The 26,505-nt window shown below is 39.2% G+C and overlaps 1 protein-coding gene across 2 annotated transcripts in view; it reads right to left on the reverse strand.

The window, feature by feature from the left end:
• kcnh2b (potassium voltage-gated channel, subfamily H (eag-related), member 2b) overlaps positions 1-26,505 on the reverse strand; it is a 192,224-nt gene that overhangs the window by 8,219 nt on the left and 157,500 nt on the right. For both annotated transcript variants that reach the window (XM_055037476.1, XM_055037475.1), the window contains 15 exons: positions 18,810-18,989; positions 17,961-18,064; positions 17,677-17,815; positions 14,236-14,390; positions 13,309-13,403; positions 12,353-12,493; positions 9,844-10,043; positions 5,258-5,510; positions 3,646-3,839; positions 3,442-3,544; positions 2,155-2,309; positions 1,923-2,067; positions 1,645-1,834; positions 544-649; positions 378-446 (listed from right to left, as the gene is read on the reverse strand). In XM_055037476.1, the coding sequence (XP_054893451.1) occupies positions 378-446; positions 544-649; positions 1,645-1,834; positions 1,923-2,067; positions 2,155-2,309; positions 3,442-3,544; positions 3,646-3,839; positions 5,258-5,510; positions 9,844-10,043; positions 12,353-12,493; positions 13,309-13,403; positions 14,236-14,390; positions 17,677-17,815; positions 17,961-18,064; positions 18,810-18,989 (2,229 nt within the window). The remainder of the gene's footprint in view (positions 1-377; positions 447-543; positions 650-1,644; positions 1,835-1,922; positions 2,068-2,154; positions 2,310-3,441; positions 3,545-3,645; positions 3,840-5,257; positions 5,511-9,843; positions 10,044-12,352; positions 12,494-13,308; positions 13,404-14,235; positions 14,391-17,676; positions 17,816-17,960; positions 18,065-18,809; positions 18,990-26,505) is intronic.

A 26,505-nucleotide genomic window follows, 5' to 3' on the forward strand; every position in this document is an offset into this window, starting at 1 on the left:
AGACTTTTGATTATTTGATATTTGACGCTCTCTCTACTTGTAAATGATTCTTGATCTAAAGTTTTGTTCACACAAAAAAGGTCAATTACATTTTTTTTCTTCCACAAATCTTTTCATGGTTGTTCATACTACAACATTAATGCACAGCAATCAGACCTTGCGTGAACGGTTTAGGACCACTGTATTGGTCAGAGCTGGTGATCTCTTTGAACACCTGCATATGCTCTTTTGAGGATCACCAAAGTTCTGAAATAGTAATTCAGAGAACAAACTTTTCATTTCATAATTTCATGTTCACTGACTTCATGGGTCAGTCATCAAAACAGCATTGTCAATAATTTGCGATTATTCTAGAAATAATAAAAAAAAAGCCACACCTGTGAAAGAGAAGCCATTGTATCTGGAGCTGCTCTGACTCCTGGACCAGAACCAGGGTACGGAGAGGGCTGCGGAGTACAAACATCTTGTATGATTTCTCCCTTTATGAAACTGAAAGAACTGAAACTCCTCTGTGGACCTGTCACGTGTTGACAGTGTGGTTACCTGAGGAGGTGATGAAACAGCACTGTAGGCAGGAGGAACCAGGGCCATCTGCCTCTGGAGGAGCTGCATGATCACACCAATGTCCGCTGACATGCGGCTCTCCAACCTGTCCGCAGAGAGGGACACATTTCCACTAAATTGCTAATTCTATAACATAATTGGACTTCCACAAGCGGCAGAATATTACTGGCAATATAGTGATGAAGTGAGGCGGATGCTTTATTTAAAGTCAAAAATGAACTTCAAATATCTGGAATTTATTTTTCAGAGTGATATTGTAATCATATTATTCACCCATCTATAAATGTCACAGTTTCAAACAAAATATGTAGCTAGTAAGCTAAATATTTGCACTGAAATTATATATTTAGCTCCAAACTATAAAGGTAGCTCCAACAAGCAACTTTGAACTAAATATTTAGTTAGCAAGCTAATTATTTAGCTTCTAGCTACATATTTCGTTTTCAACTTAAATACTTAGCCATTAAAGAAATACTTAGCTCCAAGCTAATTATTTAGTAAGTACAATATTTAGCATACAAACTAAAGGTTTAGCTCCAAAACAACAAAAAAGAAAACACAAACTAAACTAAATCAAGTTTAAACTAAATTAAATCAAGTTTAGTTTAGTTTGTTTTTTTCTTTTTTGTTCTGTGAATGAACCCAAATAATTGCTGGTAATTTTTGACTGTGTATCTTGACAAATGGAATCCAATAGAAATAACAACTTGAAGCAGGACGACTAACACTCTGTGAGGCTGAAACTAAGAAGTTTAGAAACAGCAGCTCAGAGGAGGAGCTCTGTCCTCTAAGGTGGAGCTAGGTCCACACAACCATTGAGTTGTGCACAACTCAACTCAATAGTTGTGTAATGGAGATTGCCATGGAGATTAACATGCATGAACGAATTGGTTCATGCATGTTTGAACCAATTTGTTCAAACATGAATGAACGAATTGGTGCAACACTCCAGGTTTGTTTTGTTTTTTTTCATCATGTAAAGCTCAAAAAGTGAATATTACGCAATACTGTGCCTTTAAGGATTAACTTGGTAATTCGTGGTCTTGCAAAGGTTTTTGGATGAAGCCAAAGCATGCTGACCTGTTGAGCTGTTTCTGCAGCAGGTCCAGACGTGCGTCCAGCTGGCTGCGCTGCTGGCGGCTCAGGCTGTGCAGCGGCGTGTTGAGAGGCGGGGGGGAGGCCAGGCTGCAGCTGGGCACCTCCTGGTACTGACCGCCTCCTCGACTCTCTCCCCAGAAGCTGAAGATGTTGGACACACCTGAGAAAGCACCTGATTGCCGGGGGCAACGGTGTTAATGGACATTGTCAGAAGGATAACATCTAATGTGTGTGTGCGTGTGATGGGGTGCGTGGTTTACCTGAAAGGGCATTGCAGGTGTTTCCAGTCTTAGGGTCCCCCTCTGGCTCTGTGGTCTCACTGAAGCTCCGGGGCGGGGCCTGAGCCTTTGGGGGCTCCAGCAGAGCGGGCGGGGGGGCGAGGCCGGACAGAACAGGCTCCTCCCCCTTCCGGAGGAGAACCACAACAGCTCACAATCTGCCTATATCACACGCTTTATCCAAAACCATCACCAACACAGAGTGGAGTGATACCTCATCACCGCTGGAGTGAGAAGACACGGAGCTGCGATGTCCGCCCCACTGCCTCCTGGCTGCCTCCTCCTTCTCCCTCTGGCTGCTGGCCGCCTCCCTCTGTCTTCGCCGTGACGATTTGTGAGATTTTTTGTATTCCCCGGCGTCGGCGTCGTCTGCACAGAGGAGTTTCAACAGTCGCTTAAGTCGCTTCGTCGTTTCTCCACATGCATTCTGTTAAGTTGTTCATTTTATTTGGGCTGTTTGGGTTGTCCATCATTCAAGCTGCTTTGTGTTCAGTTTGCTTCATTAAAGGCCATCAAACAACAGCTGAGTGTCTGTTTATTTACATATTAATCAGTCATATTCAAAAAATTGTAATATGTGTTCTTATGAGTCTCATGTCAGATTAAAAAAAGGCAAATGTTGCCTAAACTTTTTAGTTTAGGCAACATTTATGTTTTAAACATGTTTTATTAAATGTCATAGTTTCATCAACTAAAGGCAAACAAAATTGTAATCACCAGAAATAAAGGCTTTCAAGAGTCCATCTGTATGTGTAGTTATACATTTATATGAATCAACCTGTTTCACTTACTGATGAGGTTCTGAAATAAATTCAATTTATTGAATGGGCCTGTATTCATATGTTCAGTCAACGGTCCAGTCAAAGTCCAGTCCTACATTCAGTAGATAATGTGTTGGTCAGAAATGCTTTTAAAAAGAAGATTGAGTAAAAAAACAAAATCACTATATGGATGTAGAAAGCTAACAGAAATCTGTTTAAAAATAGTTGTAGTTACAGTGAAAAGAATTAAATTACAAAGCACTGATATTTGGGGGTCCAGTACAAATGCATGCCACACTATTCAGTTCTCAATATTTTTTTATATAAAAATTTTTGTTTTACATTTGACAATAACTCATGAGTTTTTGGCGGCTCATCACATGGAATCCCAATAAAATCTGTCACTGTTTACAAGGGGACAAAATGTAGTTTTGCACATAACTGCGTCAGAAGTGAATGTTGTAATTTTATTACAAAAAAATTGTCAGTTATGAGTCTGATTTTCATCATTTTTATTTGCTTTTAACTCCTTTGAACCTACATGTTTCCTCATTACCTTAAACAATGGAGAGAAGTACAGAGGGAACTTCAGACTGCATGTTTTGAACTCTTTTTTTATGTATATACATCACATAAAAAAGAGAATCAGAAATAAAAGTTTACTTAAAGCCTCACAGATTTTCTGTGTTTGGAAGTTTGTTCACCGGCAGAGACAAGCAGGGAGGTTGAGAGCAAAGCACCTTTTTCCGTACGTCTTCGAAATGACAGCTTCCGTCTCCGCAGTTTGTTGAACCCCCCACTGGCGGAGTCGTCGCTGCTGGGAGAACCCGGGATCATGTTGGTCTGGAACCGGCGCCAAAAACCAAACATCAGCTCTGAGCCCAACACAGAACCCAGACAGGCAGTGCTTGCGTTTAACAAAGGCTCCCTGCAGCGATACTCACGTCTCTGAGGTTGAAGGTGATTTCCAGGTTGTTCCAGAAATGCTCGGCGAACTCCGGATACATGTCCAGCACCTCCAGAACGTCTTCCCTCAGGATCTTATGGAGGTCGCAGTACGTCAGCGCTCTCACGTCAGCGTTGGATTTCCCCGGGCGGGGGTACAGGTTGATGGGCTCGCCGAATATGTCATTCTTCCCTGCAGAGAGACAGAAAAATAATAATAACAATAAAAAATAAAATAAAAATAAAAGAGTTACAGCATCTCTGCCCAGGACAAATTCCGATATCATCTCCTTCCTAAAATGTCCAAAGTTTTTTTTTTTTTTTTTCTACCAAAAGTGATTTTTTTCTTTTGCTTAGAACATATTTTGGAAAGAAAGACTCCTCTACCCACGACCCAAATTCACTTTGGGGAAAAAAAAAAGACTTGGGTCCTTATTTTAGGAAGGTTATTCAAGTATTTTCCAGTAGATGGCACTGCAGCTTAAGGTTTATTCTACAGGATGTGTGTATAAACACCTGGAAGACTTAAAGAGATAAATATGCTTGAGTTCTGAAAAAAAGCAGATTATGTCCCAGATTTACAGCACAGTTTATGTAGAAAGAGGATTTCTTCTGCAGTTGTCTTTTACAACCAGAATACAAATTCTTTGGAAAATGAATCGTAAAAATGAACCTTCAATGTATATATTTTTTTAATTTTCACATTAAAAAAAAATTTTTTTCAACCACTTGATGGTCTCGACTGAAGAAATGGAGGAAAATTAACTAACAAAATAACAAAAACTTCAATTGAGAAAACATTTGTGTTACCTGAAATAAATAAAATAAAAAACTAACTTTATTGTATAAAACTAACTAAAGTCCCACCAAAGCAACAAAACCACAGTTACTCTGATTCTCTTCTTTGTCCTCAAAACTCCTTGTCAGATTTTCTATCCCCCTGCAGTTTTTGATTAGATGAATTTAGTGGAACTTGGAATAAGACTGGAACATAACTAAATTTGTAGGCGCTGTGAATAGTCTCCAGATATGTCGTACATATTCTGGCAAATATCCGTGCATTTTAAAACAGTCTGCTGATTCTGTCGTATTTTATCTGACTCTGCTTTTCATTGTAAGATTTATTGTTTGTAGTCATAAACAAACTGCAATAATTTTGGAAATCTACATGTGTGCATGTAATCAAAATGATAAAATAAAGACAATGTGAGACATTTCTGTAATATTGTATATTACAGGAATGTGTGATGCTATGAAATCAGTAATAAAATGTTACATTTATACATTTGTACGTTTTCACTTTGAACTGTAATGTTTTTAACTTATAACCGTCACGTTGCGAGACCGTCATGTTATTTGCTCAGTTATCAGCAACTGAGCAAATCAATGTTTTTCATAAAATATTCTCTGCACAAGTGGAGATCATTATCACAGGAAATTAAAATGATCTCTGGAAGGTTCTTGTTCTGCTTGTGCTCCATGATCTTTCTCTAGGAGGGCTGTTAGTGGGGTCATGCAATGACCCCACTAACTTAACAACAAAAAGATCAACATAATTCAAATGTAACTTAAGACAGACTAAAACTATTGAGAAAACAATTGGTGTCTTACCCAAGATGGCTACCACCACGTCTCCTCTTAGTATCTCTATGGACCCCCTGGATATGAAGTAGAGGGCAGTGAGGACGTCCCCAGCGTGGACCAGCGTGTCGCCGGGCGGGGCGTGGGTGGTCTTAAACTTCATGGCCAGCGCCCGGAGGCAGCCCTTAGTGGAGCCTTTAAAGGCCTTGCAGTTCTGTAGCAGCGTTCGGTTCAGGTGGAGACAGATGTCTGCCTGGAGACACTCGGGGAACCCTTTCAGGACCTGGAGAGGAGGCCGGGCCGAGTTAATGATGGAACTGACAGAAAATATTTACTCAGTTGTGCCAGAAGCTAACAGTAATGACTGAAGTGTCAGGCATACATAAAGTATAAACCGGTAATAAAAAGATATTTGACCTTTTTTCCAATTATCTAAGTTTCTGTTGATCATATAGTTGAGCAATTTGATATTTCGTAAATAAATTCTCTTAATGTTTAAAAACGATGTAGTTTTTGCTGAAACGCTTTGCCACGAGGAAGAGATGTTTTTTATTTATTATTTTTTGGCCAAATCAAAATTGGTTTATTTGGCCAAACCGCAATGTTAAAAATTTCAATTTTTTTTACATCATATTAGTCACATGATCAACAATTGGCGCAAACCACAAAGAAGAAAACAACAGGAAGAGACAGGAGGATGACAGCGCCACATGTTTTTCAATAACTTATGTGGGTAAACTTATTCACAGGTGATTTTGATTGCATTTCTTATTTAATGAAAACATTGCAATTGTTGAATTGTGTGTTTACGATGTCGGCCGAGTACTGACATCGTGGTAAATGGAAACGCAGCTGTATCGTTTTTGAGGTGCTGCTTAAATGGTGAGTCTCCATTTAACCAACGATGTGGATCAAATCTGAAGCTTGGAATGTTATGACATTATTAATCTGAGCTCTCCAAAATGTCTGGAAGGCAAAAAGAAGGTAAGAAAAACAATCTCTTATTTTTATGCCATTTAGTAAACAAAACTAAAAGAGAACAAAGACTAAATATCACAATTAGAACGAAGAAGGACATGACATTTATTGATGTAATGATTCAGGTCTGATTGAATAAATAAGCAGAAAATACGGTTTATAAAAACAGTCTATGAGCTGATTTTCGTAGCTTTGTTGCAAAATGAAGTCAAACGGTATTGCAGTGGGTGAGCTAGCGGACCTGGGGAGTGATTAATAAAAAGAATTAGTGCAACTTTAATAAGCTCACTGCCAGGCTTCCAATCTGACTCTCACACTGACTTCACAGAGCCTGAAAGCTCTGCAGCTATAACTCTCACTCTGAGTCTCTCCTCCATTTCCCCAGTTCTATCCGTTTCAATGTACGTTCTTGATTCCAGCTCCCATGTCATCGCTCAGAGTTCCTGAGCTAATGTTACTATGGACAAATAGAGAATGGCAACCTGAGAGATACTGATAAGGTGCCTGCGTATAAATACCACCAAGCGCTGTCCCTTTGTAAGTACTCATCAATTACACACCGGGAAGGTTTGATTAATAGTAGAGATGCGGCAAAGGACACATCAGTTTGTCTCCATGAAATAAAATAATAGGAGCAGCCTTGGAAATCAGTAGCTGGATGCGCCATTAACCTGGAGTCAAAAGAACAGCCTCCAAAATCTGACTTTAGATGGTTTATCTGGTGACTCCACAGAACAGTGGTGGGAACCTCTTGCTAAAAAGGTACGCTAACCCTAAATGAAAAATTTGCTCTGCCATTTGTGCATTAGCACAAGAGTGCCCTGGACAGTTAGTCAAGAACAAATGGTTTACCGAAACATTTTTACAAGAATTACAAACTTTTTGTAACTGAAGAAAGAAGTCTTCATACCCCTGAAACATTTTCCACATGTTACTGCTTCACAATTACAAACCTCAGATATCGGATATCTCATGTGACAGATCAACACAAAGTGCTGCTCAAGTTAAAGGAAAAGGAAGATTTATTATTTATTTATGTTTTTAATTCCATGGTCACTGAGTCCATCTTTTCTTTATAATTGCACTAAAATACTTTTTGAAGCTATCTATGTTCATCTGTGTATTCTGTCTTGCCGTGTCCACACCAGGTATTCTGTTGGACCTTTCTTATAAAAAAACAAACATTTGAACAGGCTTGGAAGTGTGACTGTCCACTCATTTCTAAAATATCTTCTCCTTACCATTGCTTTTCAGTAATTCTTCAAACTTGGCCTTTTTTAAGCAGGAGGGGAGAAATAATTGCAGAAGAAATATAAGTGCCATTATTATTAACGGCTATATAGGGGAAAGTCAGTGCTTACATAACACACCTCATATATCAAGTCCAGCTCATATGGGATTAAATCAATTCCGTATTGAAAACCGTGAGGGTAATACGCAGCAGAGGAATAACAGAATGCCTGTTATTCAGCTCACCCATCAGCGAAGCCTCCTGAGTTACAGCAGAGTAAAGACTGCTGAAGTCATTAATAAACTAATGGAGCTCTGAGAGCAGCAGAGCTTTATTGAGGGGCCATGGCTGCGTACAAAGGAACAAGTCAATGTGATGATTCTCTAATTGTCTTCCTCTAAGGGGCTGAATGAGAGAGGCACGACGCGCCGCCTCAGCGCTTCTCCAGGCAAACTGCGGGTCACGGCGCTGCACAAAGAACAGAATCCTTCCTCTGTGTCTGCAGAGGGCCAGTGCAATCTAACAAGCTCCCTTAAGGTAGATTTAAGAAAAAGCTCACTTCCTCTTTGCCTTCCCCATCCCAGCCGTGCTATTTCTCCCTCCCGAAGACGAGGCGTCAACAGCATGTTGTCCAAAAGGCCGAGCCACGTCTCTGACTGCGTTTTCAATACAAAAGTGCCCAAACCTCTCTCTGTTTTCTGCTAATGTTGAAAAAACACAATTTCACAGTTGCGCTGTTTCCATTAAATAATAAAAATCCCACATGAATAAGCATGTTTTGGTGATGTCAGTAAAAATTATGGCAGCAACAGATGTAAACAGTTACATGAGATATTGATAATCTGCTCCTGAATACAACGCCCCCGTCGTGTTCAGGAGATGGAGCAACAAGCCCCGCCTACTTGGGAACAGCTATGTGGATGACATTTTGAAGAAATACAAGTTGGTGATTTTACAGAAGAGTGGTGGATTCAACACGTTGTAATGACAAAAGTTTTTATGAGCTGTGATGCTGTGAAACCAAAAACAAGCCATCATCCTACTACTACTTCCTGCTAACCTTTTCATCCTATTTGCCAGCAGTAACATCAGGGTGTCGATGACGTGACTCGTGTGATGCAAAAAAATATAAATAAATAAAAATCTTCCATTGCAGGCCTTATGTACCTTCCTGACTGTATTGAACAGAATAAATGTCTGATTATATGTGGGAAAAGCTTGGAAATTAAACAATGCATTCAGGAAGCCTCGGCATCCCATCCCTCTGACATTCCACACTCTCCCTGAGAACCTGCACAGGTTTGAGTTGCACCATCCAGGACACTGCAGCACAGCATCCAGCAAGAGGTCAACTGTACACAAAATTTATGTAAAAACACTCTGTGGTGTATTGAGTCCATTAACAGGTGTGAGTCACTGTGCCGGTGGGTGTCTGAGTTGCAGCTTTTGCAAAGCACAAGTGGTTCTACATCCATTTAGTTATTCTGGACAACTCAGATTTTCTTTTCATTTGACTGCTTTGCTTGCAATATTGACCACTCTTTAAATGAAATCCTCTTTTATGATAGCTGTTTAATTTCACTGTGAAACAACTGAGCACAATTACAATTGTGACTTAAACATTTCTTTTATTTAGAATTATCTTGTTGAAATTGATCAGAAATGATGCTAAAGATGAATATGAAGACACATATCTGATATTTTAAGACGTTTTTTATGTGTACAGTGATGGGAACCACAAACTAAAAAGTTAGCTATGCTAACCCTAAAGCACTAATCATAAATATTAGTTCTGCTAACACTAAAGAACTACACCAACAAGGTATTTAGTGGAAGCTGATGCTAAAGCTTTAAAATGGCCTGAGATGTTTGTGATTCATTTTGTTCCTGCATGGTCCTTGTTTGAAATAAAGTTACTGAGAGAAACAAAAAAGAGAAGGTGAGGAGAGGAAACAGAACTTCTGAGCAGTCAACCAACAACAACAAAAAAGGAGAGCGAATGTAAATGTCTACTTGCAGAATTTTGAACAGTCGATAACCAAAACTTTAACGGAACTGAATGTTCACACAACAGTGCACTTAGCAGAAGCTAAGTGCACTAAACTCTCTCAAAGTTAGCAAAAGCAGTAAACAAAAAATTTGCAAGAGCTCAGACTCGGCAAAAGTGTGAAACCAAAATGTTAGCGAAAACGCTAAACCTAAAGTTATTAGTGCCTTAGCAGAAAATGTGCCCACCTTCACTAGCTTACATTAAAACATACAAACACATCACATGTGGTGAGAATGTACTAAAAGTCAACATGATGTTCAGATCAGTAGATTCCCAGAAAAGCCCTGAATAGGGAAAAAGTTAAGATGGTGTGAGCCACACCCTGACGACAGAGAAACGGTGAGCCTGGGAACTCACGGCGTTCATGTCGATGCCGTTGGTGTAGGACCAGGCATGCTGAAAGTACTCCTCCAGCCTCTGCCGGAGAGGGTTGGGGATCTGGTGGAAACGGATGAACTCCCTGACTCTCAGCATCTGGGTGTGGTAGCGGGCCGTCCCTGAGTAGAGCCGCTGGATGATGGCTGACACGTTCCCAAAGATGCTGGCGTACATCAGGGCTGGAGAACACAGACATGAGCAGAAGCTGTAGGAATGTAGTGTAGGTTACTAAAAGGAGGAAAAACCACCGTGAACAAAGTCATGGTCGTCCTGAACAGGAGAAAAACATGGAGAAGTTTGATGTGAGAGACTTTGTCTGTAGAGGACAGACTGTTATTTGAGTTCTCCTTGATGAACCTCAGTGTCTCGCTGTCATGTTGAATCCTGCTGACCTCCAAGCCTCTGTCAGCTCCCATCACTGTCTATGTAACACACCGCAAAGCCTCCATGTAACAGTCTAAACACATGTTTGGCAGCTGAACCGAAAACACACTCCGTCTGAAAACGTTTTTTACCTGCAAGTTCAATTTACACTCAAGTATTAAAGCTGCAAGATATTGGGTTTCACTTACGGTCAGGTTGTCTCAACAAGGAAGGCCGCCACAAAATCAAACTTACACACATCACCACAACATGGTTTCAGCTTGGTTTAAGATGGGAGAAAATTCAGAATAATTCAAATTTACACAAGTTTTTTTGGGGGGGAGTTAGGGTTAGGGATAGGGTTAATGTGCACGTTATTTCTTGGGACAAAATGTTATTCCACTGGATACCAGTGTTCAGGACTGGAGTAATAATGGAGGTGAAACAACAAGTTGATCATTGGTGTGTCGCTTTATGATCAGTGAAATAACACTGGAAGAGCTGCAGTGATAGCATCAGGACAGGATATTACAGTGTCATCACTTCATTTACAAGTTTTAATAATATATTTAAACAATGATAAGCATAGAAAATGAAAAAGGTAATCAATTTCTTCTGCAATGATGAATAAATGAGGTGAAAGTCCAAACAAATTATTTTGCAGATTTTCCTCTGCAAAAGTTTAAAACATGGCAAAACACCCAGCATGAGAGTACCAAGAAATACACGCCTCTTTGATTTCAGTTATTATTTAAATGGATTCATTACATTGTGAGGAGTAAATGCATTTGTGATTGGGTTTTTTTTAAGATAAGAATTTATGTTCACAAATTAAGCTTATTTGATTTATGTGTTCATACGTTTGACTCCGATGACGAAGTGAATCATCACAATTCATATCTGATTGACTTCCAAAAAATAGTAGAGATGCACTAAGAGAGACATTGATGACTGCAGCTGAAGAATTTTCCCTTGAAAGCTGGAACCTCAAAAATGTGATTCTGTTCTATCCAGTAAACACACCATGCTAACAATGACACAGTTAGCTACTTTTTTCTATAAACTGTTTAAATGAAAAACTTTGATCATGTCTAAAGATTCAACATCATTTTTAAAAATAATCGCAAACCTCCATGTAACACTTTACAGGCAACAGACTCATCAGAAATTGACAAAACTAGAAAGAGTGAACGGCTTTCAGCAGATAACAGGACAGCGACGAAATGCAGCATGTTTTATATCCTCTGAGGTTTCGACCTGTTTCTGTCAGGGAACATGCTGGATTGGGAAATGTTGGGAGCCTTTAAAAAATAACACGAGTTCAGCTAATTTTTCTAGGGAACACACACGAAGCCTGATGATTCAGCAATGAATACTAACACTTAGGATTCAGAGATGGAAGACACTAAAGACAGTTAAAATGTGAACTGTGTCATCATTTTGTTTGTTTTCAGAAAGCTTTTTTTTTTTTGTACATTGACTGCATGGTGACAGGACTTCTTTCCCAATATTTTTTTTTCTTTCTTTTCTTTTTACATCGAATAAAATACATTTTTAATCTGAATAAAATAAAAGTTACCACTTTGCAATTAGGCTCACCAAACAGATGGCTAATAAGCAGTTAATAGATATGACATTAATCCATGTCTAACCACTATATAAATCATTAATAACTGTTTGTTATACATTACTTAAAGGTGAGAAATAGGAAAAAAAATCTGGCGGATTTTTTGCCAAATAGTGACCCAAGTCCAACCTATACGTTTTATCCTATTATATTAAACATTTCAGACTACTTTAGAAGAAAAAAATGCAATTTCAAATGTTGCTTATAGCATAGTCTCCTTCTCACTCTTCATTCATGAATAATAAGCAGCTATTAATGATTTATTAAATAGTTATAGATGAATGGATAACATATCTATGAACTATTTATTAGCAATCTGTAAGGGGAGCCTCACCTTAAAGCGGTACCAAAAAAATATAGGATGTTATGAATCCATCCATCCATCCATCCATCCATCCATCCATCCATCCATCCATCCATCCATCCATCCATCCATCCATCCATCCATCCATCCATCCATCCATCCATCCATCCATCCATCCATCCATCCATACTTACATCCGATGAGCATAACACAGATGGAGAAGATCTTCTCAGAGTTGGTGTTGGGTGACACATTTCCAAAACCCACACTGGTCAGACTGCTGAATGTGAAGTAAAGAGCTGTGACATACTTGTCTTTGATAGAGGGTCCTGAACCTGATGGAGAATGGGAGAGGGGGACGCGGAAAAACAGGGTAACAAGAACAGATTACACATAAGATATCATACTCTTTTATGCAACAGACTGAAATCCGCCACGCAGCGTTGAGAAGAGCTTTTTGTCTCCATTTGCACCACATCGGCGGTGAGTTAGAAGCCGATTTGGATAAGAGACAAGGATCTGTTGTTGTTGTTGCTTTGAGGTCGTCAGCTCAGTTTTTCTTGCAGCTGTACAGTTTCCATGTTTCAATCTAAATCTAATCTGTGAAGTTTTACTGCTTTATTTAATGTTTTATTTTATCAGCAGTAACAGAACATCAAAATGACCATTTGTGAAATAATTTTTCCAGTTAAACATTGGCTACTAACGATTGTTAATCAATTCAGCAACTTTGGTAATTTGGTGATATGAATTTGTATTTTATTGATTAATTATTCTTTAACAACCAAATTAAACTGTGGAAATTAACCTCTGTATTAAGGGAAGCTTAACACAGAGGTGTCCAAAGTGTGGCCCTGGGGCCATTTCCAGCCCACAACATAATTTTTTTTGGCCTCAGACTGCAATGCATGAATGATGCAAAAATTTGCCTCAAAATGAACAAGTTCACTGCTTTATTTTCACAAATATCTGTTATATCTGTTTAATCTAAAACTCTGTAACTCTGTCTTAGACAACAGTTCATTTTTCACAGTCTGAAAGTTGGATCCAAACAAGCCACGTTTCAGCTTCAGGTGTTTTCTAGAGTAACTGACTTATTCCAACACCGGTTCCTCCCAGGCAGGTATCTTATTCTGGTGACTGTTAGTACCTGGGACAGATTCATTGAAGTGTTTTCCCAGCTGGTCCCCCAGAGTGTGGAGCCAACCTATAGAACCGTTCCGCTCCACACTACCAATTGCATACCTGGAAATAAAACACACAATATAAATGTTCTATTTTTCATTGAAAACTTTATTCAAATTTAATTTAAAAAAAAAGAAAATAAAATCATGTATGTCAAAGATGTCTTTTGTAACAAAAGAAATCAATATTAAGGGAGCAGTATTATGCATTTTCCAGGCACATAGTACAATTTCATAGCATAATCAAGTAACTATGTGAACTTCAGTTGTTTTAAAAATGCTACATATATCAAATATGACCTAAAAGACGTTTGATTTTGTAAGTTAACATCTTGAAACTGGGCCTCGGTCTCTTTAAGAAACTCCTGCTCTGTCTGAAACTCTGCCTGTATACAGGAAGTCATCTCAGCATTGTTCCTCTATTAACCCTTCAACAATATTTTTCACCAGCATTGCTCTGACGAGTAGCTTGTGTAATGAGTTCAACTGATGCTCCACCAGGTGTTTACTAACTGCTGCTGGCTAGTCTGAAGGGACTGAGTGGGGAAATAGTGGGGAGGATTTCTCTGGGAGACAGGAGTTTGAAAGCTTGGATATTATGGCTCAGAGAAGGAGCTTTGTCCTCTAAGGCGGAGCTACGTCCATGCAGACGTTTTGCATGGCTAAATGGTTGCCTTGGAGATTTAAGGATTTGTCAAATATGCATGAAAGAATCAAGATGACCCGCCAGGTATGTTTTAGACGAGGGAATAACATTAGAGCATGGTGTTAAACTAAAAAAAAGTTGATTTTACTTAATCCTGCCCTTTTAAAGGTTTAACTCAAACGTAAATAAAATATTCAAACATTATTCCTGGTTCTTCTTTGGACTATCAGAAAGTCCATCTGCGTACCAGATGCAGGCCAGCCAGTGAGCGATGAGGGCGAAGGTGCACATAAGGAGGAAGAGGACAGCCGCTCCGTACTCTGAGTAGCGGTCCAACTTCCTGGCTACGCGGACCAATCGCAGGAGACGAGCGGTTTTCAGCAGGCCAATCAGGGTGGTGGTCTGAGGTCAGACACAAGAACAGTCACTCAGGAGTGAATTAACAGAACAGAGACAATATATCTGCTACTGTCATCCTGTCACTAACACACACACACAGACACACAGCGTCGGTGTGGCTGTGGCCTTGTACCACAGTGATTCAGTGCAGAGGAGGTGCTAAATCTTGATTGCCATTTATTACTGTGGGGTGTCAACTCCCTCGCTTCTCTGCTTGTACTCAGCAAGCCCTCATGGTGTCCATACAACAGATAAATAACAAGCTGATTACTGCGCTGGCAGAGCGCCCACTTCTCCTCTCTCTCCCTCCTGTGTGTGTGTGTGTGTGTGTAGGTGTGCGTGTGTGTGTGTCAGTGCCTTCAAAGTAAATACGCGCTTTGTGGTCAGGAAAAGCTCTGCTGGACACAGTAAAATTGATGCTAAGCTAAGTGTTTTCCGTTTCCCAAATGTAACTTCTGTCCAACTGAATTGTTTCAATTCTTTTCCACATAAACTGCATGATTGGAAACATATAAATTCACATGTTTTATGCCTACCAAAGATCTCTTTGGTGACTCAGAGATCCACCTAACAGAAACTACTGTCTCTTTAATTGGTATCACTTTACAATAAGGCCCCCTTTTAGATCACTAATAAATAGTTTATAGATATGTTATTCATTCATTTATAGACACTTTATAAATCATTAATAACTGTTTATTATGCATTAAGAGTTAGAAGGAGATTATCTGCTTAAAATTATGTTTACGAATGCTTATCGTGCTAAAAAGGCAGTCTAAAATGTTTAGCATAGCAACTCTAGATAAAATATATAAGTGAATAGACTTGGTTCATTATTTAGCAAGAATGCAAAAGATATTTTTTCTCCTTCTTGTCCTTAATTAATTAAATGATAAACACATATTTATGATATGTTATCAGAAGTGGTGGTAGCACTTATGCTAATGTGCTAATAGTGGAGCTAATTTTTCTTTTTGCTAACTGTGAAAACATTTATCACACTTAGCTTCCCCTAAATTTAATTTCTTAAATGAATTTTAAATTGCTAATTTACTTGGCTGTGTTGTAAACGTTTCGTTTGACATCATATTCTACGTTTATGCTCTGTCTCTCTTTGTCAACACTAACTTAATTTCAAACATCATATAAGAACAAACTAAAACACGGACAGCAGTGAACCAGATGCAAACATAAATACATCTAAGACTATAAAAAACACAGGTAAATTATTTCGTCAAAATTAAACTGGCGCTCAGGGTTTGTTGTCTATCAAATCAGAGTTGAAATCAGCGGGTTAGCATTAGCTATTACATGTTGTTGAAGTGCTTTGGCGTTAGTTTGAACTAATGTTTGTAATGGTTTAAGGTTATTACTTAGCACAACTAACCTTTTAGTTTTCGGTGCCAAATCTTTATTTGTATTAACAGCGAATTTTAAAATGTAGCTTATGAGACAAAATTAAATATTAAAAAGGGCAAAAAATATGACTTTTTTGCCCATTTGTATCCTATTGCTACGGTAACGGTGGATGTTTTAAAGAAAGTTGAGGGCATGGATGTCCTCTGGGTAAGAACCACAGTTTTCATTTAAAGTGGCCCCAACCTTAATAATGCAGAGCTTTCACCCCAACATAGTTCAAATGGATGAGTTCTGAAAAAGGTTCAACCAGTGTAAAGGACTATTACACACACACACACACACACACACACACACACACACACACACACACACACACACACACACACACGCACACACGCACGCAAGCACACACACACACACACACACACACACACACACACACCTGCATGCACACAAAAACAAACGTAGAGAAAACTGCCACCTGAAGGAGAAGGAAGTTTGGAGAGGAGAGCCTGGATTCAGATCTGTGGTTACTGCAAGAGCAGAATCTGCTTTCATTGAAATGCAACCTTTCCTGAAGGTAGCTTCAGGTGTGTGTTGATGTTACCAGATTATTTCTGAATGAATGTTAATAAAACCAAAGTAGGACTTTGTTGTTTATATGATTTAGGAGAGTCACAACTTAAATGGAAAAGTAAAAAAAGGACAGGTGAGGTTGATTTGAAGAAGTTCACTGAGTGCGATTATCTTAACCAAAATCCTTCACCATTAGAGAAAATCTGCGGTCATTGAGTGTGACAGCTGTACCCAACATCCGAAGATGATCTGCGATAAATATTCAGCAGATTTTTCTCGGAGAATCATGCAGTGGGTCCCCTGCTGCCACAGACTGATGCCTAGCCTCTCCTTCCCTGACATGAGTGTCCCCGTCTCCCTCCTCTGCTCCTTCTCACCCTCTTCTCAGCAGTCGACTAGTGTAACAACAACAACATTCACAACTTGCTGTTCAGTAATCGTTGGACTGATATTTTTGTGGGATTTGCCTGAAGTAACCGTGCTGAAGCAAACTACAACAATGAATCAGGAAAGTACTGTTTGCCCTCAACCAGGAATATACATTTTTAGTTGGTTTTGTTTTTATTCGTGCAACCAACAACATTCTGGCAGCAGCGCTGGTAAGCAGAAAACAACAAAACCGGTATAATTTCAGTTCAGTGAGTACTTGCAGTATTAGCATTAGAAAGGCTCATTTGGGCCACGGTGCCGAGCAAAGGTGGCTCGTCAAGTCCAAAAAGACAAATATATTCTGCATTTAGCTCGGATCGTGTTCACACCAGAAGCGAGCTGCACCAGGGTCTGTTTCTAGAGCAGCTCAAACAGTGCGGTTGTTTGGTCCTTACCAGAGTTTGTTTCACTGTATTCACACCTGAACAAGAGGTCCAGACCAATGTGGAGAAATTTAGACTTTCTGCTTAAAGTGTTGGGTGTGAATACACTGCATGTCTGATCTGATGATAGAAATTCTATTTCCTTCTGGTGATTATTTATTATTCTCTCCCAAACACTGAACTGGAGTTCTGCTCAAGCATCTTAAAGTCAAATAAATAGAGTATACATTTGTACTTCCATTGAACATTTAGATATTTCTGAAAAACTTTCACTTTTTCCTGTCATTCTAGATGTCAGCAAATCATTTAGATATTGATTAAGTGTCTTTTCAAAGTGGCATTTAAGCCTAGTACATATGTAGCCATAAATCTGGGATCACGAATACATTTTCATGAATTTTTACAAAAACTTCCTAAAGCCCTTGGCGTATCTTGACTCTGCCAACCTACTTTTGCCTTTTATTGACGTTTTATGCAGCTGTGGGCCTAAAGTTGTCATTTGTGTACATGACTCGGCATCTCTAATTTCTACGTGTGTTTACCTCCTCTCCGTTGCGGTAGATGAGCAGGTCAAAGGGAATAGCAGCAACCATGTCGATGAGGAACCAGCCTTTGAAGTAGTGAACAGCGATACGAACTGGGTGGCTCACCACTTCATCATTAGAGTTCACATATGTTGTCCTAAAAGAAAAAACGCCGATCAAACCTAATAGTTGGTGTCAGTAATATTTAGCGTACCTGGCACAAACTCTGAAACAACACATCTCTATTTTTCAGTCATACTGGGTTCCTGTTAAACATTCATCACATCAACTGAGATTCAGACCTGAAGTTGATGAGGATGTCAATGATGAACATGATGTCGACAATGAGGTCCACCACATTGAGAGGAGAACAGGAGTAACCGCAGTTCTGCTTGGCTACCTCTTCCTGAGAGGAGAGAGGGAAACATGTGGAAACAGAGGAGAAGAATTAGGAGCTAAAGCTAAAAATAGAACGCATCTTTCAGATGGATTAACATTAAGGGCTTTAGGTGAATTTGCATATGTATGATGACAAAGCATACATTAGTCGCACAGTAATGGGACGCTCTGCACGATCCAAGACTTGGAAAAGGTACAAAGCTTTGACGACATCAACGAAAGCGTCAGTGTATGAAAAAAAGCAGCACAGATCAGTTTCTGCATTTAGCTGTTTTGGTAAAACACGGACACAGTGTGTGATTCAATATCGACTGGGTTGTCAGTTTGTTTTATTGAGATTTCATGACTTATTTGTAAAGATTGTTTCATTTGAAGCAGTCATGTTAGACCTGCCCTGCGATGGGACTGTCCAGGGTGACCCTGCCTCTCTGACCACCGCCTTCTCGTTGCTCATCATTAGGACACCTCCAGGGTTAAGTCAGGAAGATTTGCACTCATTCGTTTTCATCTGATGTCTTTCTTGGTCTTCATGTGACCTCAGACTTATATATACCACTTTTCAACCCTCAAGGTAGGTGACGAGTCAAAGACAGAGCTGGACTCTAATGATTATGTGACGCCAGTTGGTTGCACTTATTTATTTTTTTGAAAACCTCAATAAAACATGTTCAGGTTTGTGGTTGCAACCTGATAAAAAAAAAAACATTAAAAAAGTGAAAAAAACGTGAACTGAGCTCCGGGTGAGACCGTACGTGGTCGTTGAGGAGGAAGGCGGCTGAGTAGGGAGTCAGGATGGCGGTGTAGATGACCAGCAGCAGGATGAGCCAGTCCCACACCGCCTTGAAGGGACTGTAGTGCAACACCGTCCACTTGTGGATGCGAGGAGCTTGAAGCTTGTACTCTGGCAACACATCTGCACCCAGAGACAACACCTGGATAGACAGAGGAGCAGAGGGGAGAAAAGGAGCAATCAGATGTGGAATAATGTAGACAGAGAAAGAGAGGGAAAAAAAACCCAGAATGTCCCCCCCTCCCAAAAAAAAAATAAGAATGTAAAAAGAATATAATTAGAAAACTTCTGCTTACAGATATTTCTGCATAGAGCAGGAACGCATAAAGAGTTCATTAACTATACATGGATCCCTGCAGCCTGCATTTAGGGGAGACAACAACAGTGTTTTGCAATTACAGCAATGGCTGTAGATGACCGAAGATGACGAGAACCGTTCTGAAGGGACTGGCTCTCTTAAGGTTATCCTCCTGGGCAGCCAGCTTCTCTCTCACACACACACACACACACACACACACACACACACACACACACACACACACACACACACACACACACACACACTGAGCCACAGCACATGTGCAAATAGACACAGAAGCAGGAACTTGGGCAAGTACACACAGTAATCCTGTACAAACACAGCAGTGATGTTTTGACATGACTCCGACAAAACCGAGAGGAACATACAGAAACAATTTTTGTCCCCACTGTCCTCCCCCTTACATACACACACACGTACACACACTCACGAAAAGAAATCTGAGGTTTCATGCCGCAGTGCTAAGTAGCTTTACTTGCAATAATGTACGCCAATGTCTGCATTGCATTTGCATGGATGAAAGTAGCAATAATCCCGTTTGTGAAGAACGAGGCGCTGTGAGTTGAATGTACAGCAGTCTCTTCAGGTGGAGGCATCAGGAATCTGGAGACAGGCTGAATGTAGGAACGCATTATGATTAAGGAGACGTTTAATTTGCTGTTACACATTGTACGCACAGATCTGGGACAGTAAAAACAATGACATTACTGCAACGGCTGCTGGCATGCAGGCTCCGACAGCCAGTGAGTCAATATTCTGTTCTGGAAGCAAATCAATAACATAAGGAACAAACAGCCACAGTTTGAGAAGCATATGCTTCCACATTTTGACGCTACAAACTCAGATTTTATCAAACATTTTTCTGACCCTGGTAGAGAAGACATCCGGGTTTCCCTTCTGGGCCTGTTAACGTCCTGACCCAATCACAGAGACGAGGAAAACAGTGGATATATTGATACATGATAAAAATCAAGCACACTTGCTTAATTATAAGAGAAAAGAAAAAAAATTTGAATTTGAATTCATGTCTCATTCACTAGTTTCATGTATTTTTTAGGCATAGTGCCATTTTAAAGCACAATCAAGTAACAATGTTATCTGTAGTTGTCACAAAAATGCAAAAATGACAAAATAAAATTCGACTTTGTAATTTAACGCCTTTAAATTGGGCCTCTGCTTCTTTAAGAAGCTCCTGCTCTTTCTGAAACTCCGCCCTCAGGAAGTCATCACAACATGGCTCCTCTATCAATCCTCTGATGTTTTTACCAGCTTTTCACTGACAAACAGCTTCTCTGATGAGCTCAGCAGATGCAGTTCCACCAGGTTTACCGATTGCTGCAGTAAGAAAATATATGTGCAATTTGTTTCAAATAATGAAACAAATAATGGATGAGCTCTGCCTTAAGATGAAACCAAGAACATCAACTATTTGGTCCACATGCAAAATGCAAAAGCAGGAAATGTGTGTGAAAAATGGCAGCATTACACAGATGCTGTCCATCTGATCTGAGACTTTGAGTCATTTTATAAAGAATAAATTGTCTTTGAATAAACTATTGAAAATTAAAACGGCAAAGCATTTAGTTTTGCAACAGTTTGAAAGAAGTTTAATAGAGTAAATATGCATTTTGAAACTTGGACTGACATTTTAATTTGGAAATTGTCAATTTGGTGGTACATACTATTTTGTTGGGGATTTTTATGTTAATGTTGCGAAAACCATTTTTCTCAGGCTAAATATTTTACTTTTATAGAATAATATTGACTAAAACAGTTAAACATTAAAGATAAGTATTACACAGCAGAAGGAAAGTTTTCATGGCAAAATTCTGGTAATCACAGTTGGCAGATTTTTTTTATTAATAAAAATTCTGTAATCCATGTATCGTTTTCCTTTCATCAAGTACAGCTTCCTGTTTGTCACATAAATTCCCTCTAAAACCTGCTGAGGTTTGCAGTTGCAAACTGTCAAAATGTGAAAAGTTCAAGCGTCATTTTGAAAAAGTACACCTCTTCCTGGAAGCCATTTTATATGTGACAGAATATAATTCAGGAGCAACAATGTCTAGATCAGTGTTGTATAAAGTACTGAAATCTCAGAGTCAAGTCAAAGTATAGGTACCTCTTCAAAATATGACTTTGGTAAAAATCCAAGTCACCGACTGAAATATTGCTTGAGTTAAAGTCTTAAAGTAAAATGTCTTGTTCTTAAGTATGGAAATTACTGTGAAAATGGATGTACTCAAGTAATATAATGAAAAGTATATGTAGAAAGTAAAACAAGGCAAATGCAGTTTGAATGTCATTTTTTATATTTTGGTAAACTTGTCAAATACACTTAAAATAATGTACACAACCAAGTGCAGGCAAAATGAAACCTGCTAATAGACAAACCTGCAGCATCATTTAGTTAAGAACATTAGGTGCTTTACCTAAACCACAAGGTTAACTTAACCTGCTTTACAACTGACCCAGCTTCTTAGTAAACCCTCCAGGACAGAAAATACAAAGTTTTTGTAAGCCTTAAGTTTTCCCTTTCAGTAAGGTCAGTGCTGAAAATGAGAAAAGTAAATAGTCAGTACAGAAAATGTGGCCAACATGAAGAAAAAAAAAAGCCGTTACAGTTACTCTACTTCACAAACTATGGGTGCAAACAACTAGTCATTATGCAAAAAAAAAAAAAAAAAAAAAAGAATTGGGAGGGAAATTAGGCTCATTTGACATCTGAAGAGGGAGAGCTTTTTAGTTAACTTGGTGTTTAATGGTGCGTCGTATTGGTGGTGATGAACAAGCCCAGGGAAGTCGGTTACTGACTTTGTTGCAGTCAACCTATAGGTGGGGTCAAAACACTTGCATTTCTCTCTCCCGCATTTTTGTAACTGTGACGGGGTTCTCTTATGACTTGGCAACCCACAAAAAAAAAGACTTCCCAAGACAGGAGATCACTTCAGTGAATTTTATTATCTATTCAGTGAACAAAGATGCCACATGCAAAGTACATACAAAAGACATCCATGGAAGGTTAAAATCAAAACAGCAGTACCTTAGTGTATCACCTCCAGTGTGAGTTCTCCAGTGTCTAGCTGCAGACTGCCTCCCTGTTGAACAGAGCCCTGCTTTTAAAGCCACAGGCTCCACCCACAGGAAGTCCAATCAAGAAAACAAAACAAAAACTAAGCAATTACTCCTAACTCAAATAAATTCTTAAAGTATACAAAATAATTAATAAGAAAAAAATAAATAATCTTGTAATCCAAAACAATACAATAATCAATTTAACAGCCACAACACTCAGTACGTTCTGATGATGTCACCATATCACGCAACTCTCTCCCGGTGCATCACAATCCAGAAACAGGCCAATTGAAAATAAAGCCGGGAAAATGTTTGAAAATGACAGATAAGGATTAATGTGAACTAAAGTATACTTTAGTAAAGTAGTGAAGTATTTTTACTTCCTTACTATACAACACTGGTCCAGATGCATTACAAATATGGTCAGAAAAACTGACAACAGGAGGAGACCTGCGCTGCGTTTGACCTGAGAAACATTATCCAGAATACGAACCCATCAAATAAAGTATGAATCTCAACGGAACACGAGCCAAAGCGTCAGATTTAGAGCGCTCTATAAAACATGAAAGCTCATGATCAGCCATTCCACCTTCAACGCTGTTTTTCTCCACATTTAGCTTTCATTCCACTTCACTGTACTTGTTACTGCACCTGCTCCTCCCTGTCCTCACCCTGACCTGCTACAGGTTTTCTATCTCTTTTTTTTCCCTGCCATGTTCTTGCTTTTCATTTTCCATATATCTGGTAGCAGTTCAAACTATTTTCTCTTCTTCGCTGCCCGTTGCTTCTTTACCCGGAGGCCCTGTGTCTCAATTTATAGATGCAATGATGAGAAAAATCACATCTGGCTTCGCAGGAGGTGACATTTCCAAGTCCGTTTGTACTTTCTTTAAGATTTAGTTTGATATGAATGAAAAAAGAACCCAACTGCTGTTTGATTTATTAAAAATAAGAGAGAAATATTTCAGTGTTTATCGTGTCTGAAATGAAGCCATCAGTTTCGGGACCTCGCCTGCTCATTGGGAGTCGGTCTCTTTCAAATGCTTTATTTACCAGCATTTATGATATTCCTTAAGCTAACTCTTAGCTGTGGAAAGTTAGAAATCTTTTGGCATTTGTTAAAGGGATGAAATCTTTTAAAAGAAAAGAACAAAAACAGAGGAGAAATACAAAATACTCAATCAGATTTACATTAACAAATCAGTTAAAAAGCCCACAAGGTGCAACATACTGACAAACAGCTTTTCTGATTTATAATTTATGATTTTTTGTCATAAAAAATCTTCTTTTTTATGACAAAATAAGGAGGTTCTGATTTCAACTATATTTTTTTGAGGAAACTGAGAATTTTTATGCATTTACTTATTTTTATTTAACTGTCACTAATGGTTTCACCAGTCACACTTTTTCAAAACATCTGTGCAGAGGAGAGTTTTCACACTTGTTTCATTCCAAGATGTTATTAATGCAGAAAAGTATTGAAAATGACAGAGTAATTAAGTTTTCAAAAAAAAACAAAAAAAAACTGCACAATGACCTTTCATCCATCAATAATTTGCATGTACATTTGATATATTGTCTTTAAGCTGAATTGACTAGTTTACATTACACAATAGTCAGATAAGTAAAAATGAAAACAGTAAGAGAGTAATAAATAGTTGTCATAGCGGACCTGGAGTCAAGGCTGATTCTTCTGAGAAGAAGACCAGGAGAAAACATCTGGAGCGCTGTGACCCTGGTCTCCACTACTACAGATACAAGCCAATGTATAGATAGCATCAACAGCATTTGTTCAACATTGGCACCTTTGCTACCCTGCTGTGTGACCCCAAAATATCTTATTTCTAAATTTAGGATACATAAAATTAAAGCTTTATCATAGTTGCAAAGGATAATCCAAAACTGTATTCCCCCCTCACCCCATTTCATCTTAACATTATTCATTAATAAACTTTTTTTCCCCTATTATTTCCAAGGCATAATTGTGAAAGTCTGTCAGGTATGAATGTTATGAGGCTTTTTATAGTCTTTGTGTGTCAGTGGCAGTTAATAAAGCAAATATCTGAAGGGCTGAGCGGCATGAGCAGCTGCCAGAACCTTCCGGAGAAGAGCCGGCGGAACACCCTGCCAGCTGTGTTTACCCCGAAATCTGTTTAGAAGGCCTTAAAGCAGGCACAGCTTTTACCACAGTTAACATAGAAGATGAAGACTGTTTTATCAGCTGATCAAGTGATCGTCAATGCTGATCTTAGTGGCACAGAACAGTAACCTCATCAAGTATTACTGTATCAGTACCACACCCTGGCTTCCAAAACACACTAGCACCCATTCACCCTGCCTTTCAGTCTTATGCCCCTCCCAGGTACTGATGGCCATTTGTATTCAACTATAAATCACAGCCATGAGGGCCTTTAAAAGTGCAGATGTCAAGATGTCACATTTAAGAGCAAATAGGGCAAAGTTATATTTGAGAACAGGACTGGAGGGAAAAGACCTGAGGCGATGGGGGAGCTGTCTAAAGAGCCTGCCTCACGGAGACTCAACACAATATGTTTCTCTCACTCCACATGGTGCATGCTGTTTGTTCCTGTCGCTGAGCAGGAAGTGGAATCCCTGCTCAAGCTGACTGCAGAGAACGCCGCTCTAGTGCAGGTTTAACATTTATCTCTCGAAAGTGAAAGGATTTGCTGGAAATGCTCCTGACATGCTGGCTTTGGGTCAGAGCGACGGCGCTAAAATGTCCACTAAGCCTCTTGGCTTAAAACTCCTTTAACAGATAATTATGAAGGACAGTTGGAGGCTTTGTGAGGTTTTTGGCCGACGGATGTTACACCAAGAGGTTGGATCAAAAATCCAACTCAGATTCAAACCCCAAAGTCTGTCTGCCCACCGTTACCCTGCTTCAGTGTCACAGCTGATTCCCATAACTGAGCTGACGGAGGCAAGAAGGAAGACGGAATGAAAAATCTTACTTATGACAAGACAACTGAAACGTAAATCCAAAAATACCAGACATAGAGTGTACCTCTGCTCAAAAGTAGAAAATGCTTTATTCTCTTTATTTACTGAAACAGGCTTTGCATCAAAGAGGTTTGAGCAAATATAAAAACTATATTATATTTTTCAGAGACCTGGAAAGATGACAACATCCATTCATATGTATTTACATATTGGCAGAACCAATCTTTTTGCTTTGTTGCAGTCCAGTCAGTATTTTCCACAACACATGTAGAGAGCAAGCATGGTTTTTCTCAGACTATGTTGAAGATGGAGAGATATGTACAGTGAAGTTGGTCGGCACTTGGAGAATGAAGACGATGCAATGCCAGATTTTCTTTCTTCTAGCCAAAGTTCTCATAATGATAATCATAATACAGCAGCTTGATGATGGAAAACATCAGCTGGCTCCTTTGGACATCTCTATTTAGTCAAAGTGTTTCTCACCTTATATCACAGAACATAGAATTAGTTCAACTAATCTGATTTTGGCCACTTATATCCAGAATCATCATTTTTCAGTTGTGATTTCATGGTGAGGGAGTGAGCCATCTTGATATCACTCAACAACATTAGCCCAGCATGGTCTAAACTCTCTTTGCAAACTCACCTCCACCCTGAGAAGTTTCTCTTTTCTAGTTGAGAACCGTGACTTCGCTCTTTCATCCTGCCAGACTGTTTCACTGAATGTAGATGGTTAAAGACGACATTCAGACTGTGAGCTTTCTAAATCAGACATCAACCTCTTCCACTCACAGCTCCTGTTCAGGAGCACCACAAACACATTCAGTGAGAAGGAGCGAGCAGATTCTCAGGGCACACAGTCTCTGGATCCACAAAGCGTACATCAATCAGATGATGAAACTCTCACGATCACAAAACTGAAGTTACTATCTTTCAATCAAAAGAGGAATGACAGCTATGGACTCACAGCTATGGACTCTGACCTGAACCTTCAGAGTCACATAAAGACAGTTACAAAGTCAGTCTTCTATCACCTGAAGAACATCTCCAGGATCAGAGGACTAATGTCCCAGCAAGATCTAGATAAACTCATCCATGTGTTTATCTTTAGATCCATTAATTACTGCAAAAGTGTCTTCACAGGTCTGCAGACAGCTGCAGCTGATCCAGATCCAGCTGCTGGCATTCTCACTAAAACCAGGAAGATAAAGCACAACACACCATTTCTACAGTTCTTCCACTGAGAGAATAAAACTTTAAAATACTGCTGTTAGTCTATAAATCAGTGATCGACTTAGTACCA

Source organism: Poeciliopsis prolifica, unplaced genomic scaffold (genome assembly GCF_027474105.1).
Source record: "Poeciliopsis prolifica strain line A6 unplaced genomic scaffold, Auburn_PproV2 SCAFFOLD012, whole genome shotgun sequence".
NCBI classification, from domain to species: domain Eukaryota; kingdom Metazoa; phylum Chordata; class Actinopteri; order Cyprinodontiformes; family Poeciliidae; genus Poeciliopsis; species Poeciliopsis prolifica.